Source organism: Limulus polyphemus, unplaced genomic scaffold (assembly GCF_000517525.1).
Source record: "Limulus polyphemus unplaced genomic scaffold, Limulus_polyphemus-2.1.2 Scaffold1156, whole genome shotgun sequence".
Classification (NCBI taxonomy): Eukaryota; Metazoa; Arthropoda; class Merostomata; order Xiphosura; family Limulidae; genus Limulus; species Limulus polyphemus.
In genome coordinates this window covers 194,048-205,190 of record NW_013666766.1, presented here as the reverse complement: position 1 = coordinate 205,190, position 11,143 = coordinate 194,048, and the positions used below count along the sequence as shown (strand labels likewise).

Sequence of the window (11,143 nt, the reverse complement as noted above, 5' to 3'; positions counted from 1 at the left end):
CGTGCCGTTATAACACATTTTCATCTCATCATATAATTTCTGTTGTGAGTATATTGTTGTATGTTTATTACAACAAAATGGCGCAATAATCATTAATTGTCAATTTCATCATTAAATACTACACCAAATACAAAATAAGTAGCATCATTAAATTTCTTGTAAAAAACTGGTTATTATGAAGTTATTTTAAAATTTGTAAGTTCAACCGTTTGGCTTCCTATAGCGAACAAAATAAACAAACTTTTTTTTTTTATGTATAGATATACATACGTACTTGTAAGTAATAATTATTATTGTATGTTTAACTTGTAACTTATAAGACATATTAATCTCAAAGATAATTCAAGATTTAAATATTTGATTTTTATCTGAAACAGTAGGACATACTAAGCAGTATCTAATGCCACTACACATTAGCTATAATCCAAGTTATTGACAAGGGTGGAAGAGGGTGTTTAGATGTGACTTAGAAAAACATTGATTCACCTTATGTGATAGAATAATGTTGGTTTTTAATACTAACTTACTCGTGTTTTAGTTACCACCGTTATGTTTAAACAGAATTATGAACTCATTTTTAGTGATTGTTGATATAAAACACGGCATTTATAATGTTTCATTCAAAATGAGCTTAATTATTAAATGTACAAATTAGTCTTAAGGTAGGTTCATACTGCTATTAGAAGGTGGAGAATGATTTTTGTTTGTTTGTTCAGATGTTTGATAATTGATTTTCTACTTATCACAAGTAGTGTTTCATTTGTTTCTTAGACTTGTATGTAGAATTTTCATTAGAATGTACATGTAAAACCGTTACGGTAGTATGATAATATTGTTATGTGTTGTTGTTTTTGTGGTTCTTTAGATATCTGTATTAATAATACCAGGTTCTTTAAAGAGAGTAATGAAAACCATTGGCTTATAATTTTTTACAGTGAAGTATAGCTGTTCTTTTCTAATGTAAAACTCAAAAGATTTCTAGGAACTATTAATTTCTTTGTTTCTGACTTTTTTTATGAGGAAACAGTTACAAAATAATAAAAAAATTGTAGTTGGCCATTGTTCAGATTTTAAATTGAATATATTTTTATTACAAAAGTGATAGGATACAGGAGAAAAATCCTACAAAAACTTCAGTGAAACACATAATGGGTTACAGATACTAATCAATTATGTAACAAATTTTCAACTTCTGTATTTTTTAAGACTTTAAAGAGAGTAAAACAATTAATTTTTTTTAAATAATTTCACCACAGTTGGATTCTGGCTCACTTGAGAAGATTTGCCTCACATCTCGTGATGAACAGAACGTCTTGGTTGTCAGTTATGCAGAACTGAAACATTGTTTCGAATCATCCTTCAATGAATTACTGGCTGCTCAGAAGCCTCATACTCCCACATAACCTAAATATTGCAGAAAAAGGGAGAATCTTTGTATAAAGTAGTATGGGACCAGAGAAAATTGTGGCCAATACAGAAGACTTATCTGTAAATTGTTCATTGCATATTTATGTCCAGTCACAACTGCATGTCATCTTGTTGGAGATTTGGAGAGTAAGAACTGTGAGCCTCAAATGCCAGAGAAAGCTGTTGAAAGTTGGAATTGATATATAGTCTTGTGTCATATTGTCCAGCCAGAGCATAGCAATAGGAAAAAAAATATATTTCACAGTGAAGAATGAAATAGATATTGTTAGAATCAAATATCTTAATATGTACATTCCTAAATGAACGAATTATACTTGCTGGTTATTTTTATCCATCTTCAAGTTTCAACACTGTACAGTTTTGTCATTCACTTACATCCATTTCAATGGGCAGCTTTCATTAAAACACAGAGATAATGAATAATAATAAATGCCTCAAAACAGGTTATTTTAAATTGCTTAAGTTTTTTTACCTTTCTTGTGAAAGTGAAAAAATTGCCATTTCTCATGCGCATGATGAATTGTTACTCAGGGATTGAAGGAGTTGACATTATACTCGGTTTACCAATTTATACTGAGTGTTGTATAGTCCTTACAATGTTGGTCATCAGTGGACAAGTTGGACAGTATTCTTATACTGCTGGTATAACAACAATATATATATATTTTTTTTTTAAACACTAATAAGCAAATTTGATTAGAATTTACCTTCAAACATCAGTGATATATTTAAAAATTAGCACGATGAGGAGTTTTATATGAAGCAGATGCATCTAGAGTGACGTTTAATTTATGGTCGATCAGTATGAAGTTACATTTTATTTATAATAGATGCTGCAATTAAGAGAAAAAAGTAATCAACTTTTTTTTTGTGGAAGAATTAATAATCTATGGATCATAAATATTCAATCAGGAAACATGACGTACATAAGAAAAATTTTACAAAAAAAAGATCATCTCTTGAAAAAACTTTTTATATCACAGTTGAAAATACTTTTAAAATTACAGTAGGATATCTCTGCATTTATTAAAACTTCTACCAGTCTAATTTACTTAAATTTTACAAATAAAGTGATAAAATCTGCAAAGTTATTGATTTAGAATTTAACAGAGGTTGAGTGCATTATACAAAAATAACTTAGAGCCTCACCACATCATTACAATTCATGTCAATATATCCAGTCATGCTCTGTCTGGAGTGCAAGTTCTAATACAAAAGTATCTGGCATAAAGCTGTTTATGTTCAAAGCACAACTCTTATCCCTAAAGCTTGCCATAATCCGTGTAGTAGACAAAGATAATAGTTTTATATTGATTTATATTAACAGTCTTATTGCACAGAAGTCCTTAGGCACTGTATCTGGTGACTTGATGAGCATATCTTCATGTGGAACAGCATGAATACCCATTTCATTCTCCAGCTGATTGAGGTATGCAATGGTTGAACTGATATGTTGTGGAAGCAACTTGTGTTGCTTTTCCACACATAGATCCTTCTTGGTTATGTTGCACACTGTTGCCTGGGTCATCTCCTCAGTTTTTGCCACTGACTATTGTGCTGATGAACTCTCACCTGTTAAAATATACTAGACTTTGCTAACTAAAGCTGGAGTACAACTTTTTGCAAGTCTCTTTGTGGATGGTCATTAAGGCCCAAGTTGATCCATATTTCTTTGTTTTATAATACTATGAAATGTTTGATCTAACAAGTGTTGCAGTTGCTTAATATCAATGAATTTTTAGGTAAAATCTGATATTTACTGTTCATAAAAAGATCCTTTTTTAATTATAATTGTTTAAATACACAAAGAATAGCTTTTGTGCTACTCATCAGGCCATACAATCTCAGGTAGTGGTGTCTTTTAATCTTACTGTAAAATTATTTGAAAAGGCCATGAGAGTTTTAGTAATCATGATGTTATCTTTTTATTTTAACAAGGTCTATGGTTTTTATTGAAAACTATTACAAACAACATATTTCATTTTATCCCTCAAATTACCAACTTATTTTTATACTAATTACCACTGGTGAGGTCCACCATGCATCATACTGAGTAATTTTATGTTTTTAGGTTTTTTTTTTTCCTGTTCAACTCCTTAAACCTAAGCAGATGCTAACAGCATCCAGCCGAAAATCCTGATTTACTCATTGGATGGTGACAGCATCCAATAACATTTTTGTCTCTTTGACAGAAAACTAATCCAAATCATGTTATTAACCACCTTTTTACAAATAGACCAGAAATTTTAGAAGGTATGGTGATAATTATTGAGACATCAGAAAAATAATTCCAGCAGAACGTGCAAACAATTATGGGTTTAAAGGAGTTAAAAAACTTGTGAAAACAAATTGTGTGAAATTAGTAAATTTCATAGAGAATCCCAGCTGTAATTAATCAGATTAATTGCAATATTGATGGTCTATTTGTTTAGATTTATTTTGTACCTCAATACGAAATTAGTAGCGCTGTAAACAGCAAAAACAAACAATTTCGTGCATAAATAGTGTAGAAAAATGTGTTTACAAAGCTGATGCAATCTACATGAGCCTAAACAGTAATCCTAGGTATAGCAATGAAATTTTGGAAAAATATTTAAAGGTATTTTAAAAAAGATTTTTCATCACATAGTTAAATTTCATGAAAAAAGTTTTACTTTAGTTAATTCACAATTATTATACAATATTTGTTTGAGAAGAATAAGTCACTGAAGACAGATCATTGTAAGTTAATATTCCATTTCTATATAATGAACAGTTGAAAGTGTAAAGTTATAGTGTATTTTTTTAATCAATACAAGTTTTTATGTATGGGTGCACTATACATGTGCTGTTAGGCCAATTGTTTTAGCATTGTCATGACAGTTTTCTTTATATGTACATTTTGGACTCTGGACCTCATGGATTTAGTTGGTATATGTATCTTTACCCAGAACTAAAGATACTTGTTCTTTTGTTGAACTGTAGTTTATGTAAAGAATAATAATAGTAAATACATATTGTCATATCTCTGGCCATTAATGGCAAAAAAATGAGGCTTAATGTCATATATATATATATTCAGAAATATATATTTCTGTGAAGGTTTTATTTTTATTCTCATAACTTGTATATATATATGCGTGTGTGTGTGTGTAATATAAGAAAAATCAGCTTATTTTGTTGGATAAAGGGTGTAAAAATATAGTTATTGCATGTGTTTGTAAATGCAAAGAAAAAGCAGAGAGCAGTAGTGCTTTTATGTTGTCCTATAAAACTTCTGTGTTCTTTGGATAATGGATGTATACATTTTTTTTTTTTCCTTTTTTAAAGTTTTCTAAAATGTGACCACATTGATGTAGATATGCAAGTCTGAGTAGATAACAACCATTACCATAGAGTGTTATAATCTGTGCATCCAGTTACATTGGCATAATATACTTGGTTTTATATTTCTTTTTTATATTATGCCTACCTTTTTTTTTAGATCTGTTGTTCTTAATGCAGAATAGAAGTCATGTGATACAAATAATAATTTTTGAATGTGTTATCAAATAGTTTTGAATATCAAAGTGTATCATGGTTTAGTTAAACAGTGAATCCTTTATTTCACTGGGTTCTGTAGCTAAGAATACAGTATGCTTGTAATATGATTATTGGTGTTTTTCTGAATGTAGGATAGGTTGCACAGTGGTCTGTGGTTCTGAGTGCAGTACAAATTTCATTATTCACTGGGATCTATAGTTCTTATTGCTGTATGGTTTTAACATAGTTATAGAGTATGTTTTCAGTATTAGAAAATGACTTTGAGGAACTGTGTTTAGAATGGCTTTAGTTTTGCACGTGGATGTATATCATTTGAGTGCAAGGAGTAGCTGTAAAAATGTACCAGGTTCTCAAAGCAGTGTCATCCTAAATAAGATTTTTTTTGTTGTTGTTTTTTCTTAATGACAATAAGTTGAATCATTCAAAAGGATTTTTGCCATTATGATTATAATACTTGATATCAGTGCATTATTTCTGTAATTTGTGCTAAAATATTAAAACCATATGAGCTACATTTAAGTAAATCCTCTGCCTTGTTTTATAGTGAAAAATATTACATCTTGGAATCTTAATATTGTAAACAATGTTTTCAAGATATAATAAATAGATAAAAGCATAACTTGAATTTCATGGAGGTCTTTGTAACAAGATATGGTCCATATAAGCTTTAGCTTTTTTTTTTCAGAAAGTAATGATAAATTAATAAAATGATAAGGCTTAAAATTGTATTTTAGGTTTGGCTCTTGAGGAAGTGAGACTGCGTTAATACTTATAGCACATAATTATATATTAAGATTTTAAAAAAAATTCAAAATAATATAATTTGGGCACCTGCATGCACAAGTATGACTCATTGTTGAAAGATTTGATATATATATATAATGATTGAACATTAATATCAAACTTCCCCCAGACGCTCAATGGTAAGCTTGAGGGCTTATAATGCTAAAATTTGGGGTTCTATCCTTTTGGGATAGTATATGAAAAAAAGAATTATATTTCATCTGTATGCATGTATATACTTTTTTAATGATAACAGTTTGTAAAGTAGTACTTCTAAGTTACCTTAATTAAACTTTCTTGCACGTCTGGCTTTTTTTCTTTTTTTGTTTGTATTAAAGAAAATTAATTTCTTTGCATTTGGTGCAGTGAAATGTTTGTTCCCAATTTGTTTCAGTAATTTTCTTTTTTTCATATTCATCTTGAAGACAGTAATTATTGATTCACAAACATTAATAGTGTTAATTGATACACAAATTCCATTATGAATGGTTGGAAGAATAGCAACAAAAGCTCAAACATGCTCTTTCTGAATCTTTGTTCACTATTTTTTGTGTTATAATGAAATGTTGGTGCCTATACTTCTTTACAAAGTTTGTTTGTAAAATTGCAGTGTCTTAGAGATTTTATGATCTTTTTATGACTTGTTAAACACTATTTACATTTATATTGTTTAAGTCAATAAGAAATTTTATTATTTTTTTATGATAATTTTAAATATCAGAAATATTAAAGCATATGGGAAAAGAAAACTTATGTATTTTTCAAAATTGTTTATGTGAAAAGTACAATTAAGATAAATTACTTTAAAATCCTGCAAAAAAAATACGAGTTTCTGTTATGATCTTCAGAAACTTTTGATGTAAAATAATAATTTAAGAAGTTCAGAAAGAGGCTTGGCTCTTACTTCAAGTAACAAGTCAGTGGTTTCATTTTCATATTTTGCTCTTACAGTCAATTACTCTTGTAAAATAGTTTAATTTTTCACCTTTTTTCTATTTATTGTTATCTGTATTATTTCCACAAGAAGCAGATTACTGTACTAGCCTCCAAATTGCAATAATATGTCTCTGCATTTATAACTAGTACTATAAATTGTCCATTTTTAATTTTACAGTAAACTTTTTAAATATATTATAGTATGTGCTTCCATTTCTTACTGTCCTTAAATTGTCATTATTAAGGCTTTGCTTCTCAATAATAATAATAAATACTAATGTTTCCATATCTAAGATCATGTGAACTAAAAGTCACAAAATATTAAGGAAATTGACATAAACATTTATTTTATGAATAGCATAAATCAAAGAAGATGTTAAGTTAGTCAGCAGAGATTTAATAAAACAGGTATGATAAATATTTTAAACTGTTTGTATTGTAGGAAAATTACTGAGAAATACCTTTCATAATGCTGAACATAATATTTTATTCTAAATTAAAATATGTAAGAAGAACATGTTACAGAACCCTTTTGGAAAGAAAAAATAACAGATCATTGAATTACTATGAATATTTAGTATTGCATGATTTTATTTTGATAAAATAACTTCACATTTCAGTATTTTGTACTAAGCTACATTAATCAGAATTTTCTTCATAAACAAGATCAAAATCATGAGGATTGTTACTGCAACACACAATAGCTTTAAAAACTCAAAACAAAACAAGATGTTAATCTTTCAGTGTAATATCTGGGATTATAAACTTAACATATGACATGTGAATGAACTTTTTAGACGAATTTTAACTTTGTTCAAAAAAATTTATGTGTTATTATTTTCAATATCCATGTGGTATCATATAGTCAGATTATTTGGCCAAAGTAATTTTTTTTATTGTTTTCCTTTTTTCATTATTAATGATTATCGGGTTTTGTTTGTTTAGTCTTTTACAACAGATTCCTTCGTTTCTGTTGAAAATATCCAACCATTCAAAATTCATGAACTAGAATTTTTTTTTGTTTGTTGATCATGAAAGAGAAACTTCCTTTTTTAAGATTTAAAGATGTATTTTCAGAAAAACTGTTTTGTTAAGCCTAAAACTTCAGAATGATATTGCTTACCATTGTGCCACTAGATTACATTATTATAATTAGATATTATGTTTGCCTTTTAACTTGTCATAAAAAAAGTAAAGTTTGGTTTAACTTCTAGTGGCATTATTGACAAAACTAAAATTTATACCTTAATTTAGCCAAACATAAACATTTAGTAGAACAAAAAGTCCAACTATTTTTTATTATTTCTGATTTGGTGACTAAGTATTTTGTTCCCATAGTTGTAGAAAGTCTGGGGAAATTAGTTATTTTTTAAATTTAAATCCTGATGGTAGTAATTTTATGGAATACTGAAAGATTGTAAGTAAAATGAGATAATTTAATCATTGTGAGTAATGTTTTAAAATTTCTTTTAAACTTTTTTTTTTGAATATTTACTCATAAGATTATGAAAGGCTTTAAATGAAGGCAGTATTGCTCATATCTTATCTGAGTAAGGTATGTCTTGGTTTTTAGATTTCAAAAATGTTTACACCATTTTATAAGTAATTTGTTAGAAATTGTAATTGTGTGATGAAAAATAGTTATGGGTAGGGAGTGAAAAGTGTTTTGGAAGTTGTTTAGCTGATTGTAGTCTTTCATAGGTAACATTTAATATCCAACAAAAATAAATGGTGCATTTTTACCATTCATGAATAGCACAAGTTTGTTTTAGAATATACAATTTACATAATAACTGGCTTACTGATCTTTAAATTTTGATTATAAAAATAATAAATAACTCATTTAAACTTAAGTTCACCAACATTTTCTTTTGGGAAAGTGCTAATTTTGTATAGAAATAAAATTGATTTCACAAAAGATAAGTGCTGTAGTTGTATTCATAGTAAACATTATCCTGCTGAATAGTGAAGGTTCGTGAAAGTTTGCACGATGGACAAGAAAACTAAGTACAGTGAATATTATTGTTAGCTGTAGGAGTATATGTAGATACCTGTATACAATGAGCACATTCTTGTACAAATGTTTGATGTAAATTTATTTTTTATGTGAACTTAAATAAAAACTTCAAACTTATTCTTTTTTTATTTACAGCTCTTTTATTTTTTTATGTACTCTGAGTACTATTTAGTACTTAAGTATTACACAAATGGAAAATGCTATGAATAGAAACCCTGGAGTAAGATTCGGTAAATAAATAACTTATCAGGAGTTATAGGTCATTTTGTTTAATTAGTATAATGTTAAATGTACTTCAGTCATATCTTCTTTTTTTTTAACTTTGAAGTAGTATCACATTATTTTTGTAATCAAATTGATAAACAGTATTTTTAATGTACAAAAATATGCTGGAAGTTTAGATTTATTAAGAAATTGCTCCTAAAATAAATAATGTCAAGAAATAAAATTAAACAGTATATTAATTGGTTGAACCATGCAGCAGACTATACTTTTGTTTTTAAACATTAGGTAATACCTCATTGAATTTTACTGTTGTTTACATGATTAATCAAAAAGTCACTTTTTTATTTTCATAGGAATTAACATTAAACAGACTATTTATTATTCTAATAAATACAAACAAGTAAGTTGTGATAAAATAAACCTGTAAAAGAACAATCTTGCATGAAACAGGTTGCTTTCAACATAAACTTTAAAAAAGTCAAGCTCAATTTTTTATTGATGTCAACTTTCCTTATTTTTGAATATGCGGTAAAGCGTAACAATTAATGGATACTTTATGACTCAAATTGCATAACTTCTTGGCTTTGTAAGAGGGACAGTATCAAAGGTTACTACAGCATGGTTATTATCTTATCAGGTAAATGTATTGGTTATTAAGTTTATTATAGATGTAACTAATTTTTATTATTAAATAGATTATTCCACATTGTTAGCTTAGTTTATGGATTAATATAATAAGCTGGTTGAGCCAAGTATAATTTTAACCATAGTATGATAGTTCATACTTGGACTAGGAGTAAACAAATGAAGCTTTTATGATAGTCTAGACACACAGTGTGGGTTATGATATTTAATATATCTACTTTTATTATTTCTAATTTACTTTAATGTTTACTATTATGATTATTCTGCAATATTAACTTAGTATATAAATTTAGGTTAACCTGGGCTGATCATACATCAGGAGATATTATTGGGTACCCAACTGATAAATCAATGCATTCTAATTATTATATATAATACAGTTTGAACACTGTATTTAATTAACTTTTTTTAATCACTAGGTATATATGTTTTAGTTCTAATCTACGTAAGTTTATTTTGAGGAATAGAGACCCTGTACATTTTAATTTGTGGTGAATCATTTAATGAGAAACTTATTATAAATTAATAAGTCGCCACTCATATTCTTTTAAAGTGAAAGTAAGTACATCAGTGATTACTAATGTAAACATAATCGGGTAGAACTGACCTTTATTTGGAAAGTTATTCAACTGAACATTTATAGTATAGCCTACAATAACATAAACCAAACGACACATTTTTTCACACTTCAAGATGTGAAACCTAGACATATTCAACTGATTATAGTATTCTGTAACATTTCCAAGAATGTAATAAAATGTTTCAAATAGAAATATCAAAATTACACTACTGTACTGGATATTTGGTAGTACTAATTCTATATTCTCATTTATGTTGTTAACACTAAAATTAATTAACACAATCTTACATATATATAGCGAACCGTGGTGTCTGTTCGAGCGTCCGTCTGTCTCCCGTTTCAAAGGCTGCGCACGCAGACAAAGCTCAACATTCACTTTTGAAATGACGGGAAAACATGCATGAATAATGTTGATACCAAATTGTTAGGAATTAATCACACTATCATTTACATTTCAAAATGTGACGTAACTTAAAGAATAAGAATACAGATTTACCGTATGTTAAGCGGCTCTTAGCGTAACTGAAATGCTCAACAATTACTTTTAGCGGTGGGCAGTATAAATAACTCAGACTCTGAGTGAAAGCAAGAATGCAACACAATTAACCTTTTTAACGCACCTAAAATGAATGAGTAAACCAAATTTCTTTGTCAAGTCAACAGGTCATCTTGTGACTTTTGTTCTTTCACGGGAGTGGTCCGCTGTAACATTTAGACAATGTCAACTCGGCTAACAAAGGATATTACAGTCGCTAATCTTTTCAACCCAGATGCTATATGTTACTGTAATATCCTTTCGGGCAGAATAGATATCTACTATAGTGAACAAAGAACGGCATTTTCAACGACTTGTTAAAACTCCGCACAAACCAAATACACGAAAAAAAATTTAAATTCCTATATAACTAAAGCAGGTAAAAAACATGATAGGCGTGCATAACACATAATATAAATAGCGTGTCTAACACTACTAATAGCCTGGTACTATGTCTGTTGTATCCCAGCGT

At 28.4% G+C, this 11,143-nt stretch overlaps 1 protein-coding gene across 1 annotated transcript in view; it reads left to right on the top strand.

Moving 5' to 3' along the window:
* The window catches only part of LOC106462395 (PAB-dependent poly(A)-specific ribonuclease subunit PAN3-like), a 61,641-nt gene extending 52,827 nt beyond the window's left edge, over positions 1-8,814 (top strand). The window contains 1 exon segment of the mRNA XM_022389643.1: positions 1,257-8,814. Coding sequence (XP_022245351.1) covers positions 1,257-1,403 — 147 coding nt within the window. The 3' untranslated portion in view covers positions 1,404-8,814.
* The last annotated feature ends 2,329 nt before the right edge of the window (positions 8,815-11,143 follow it).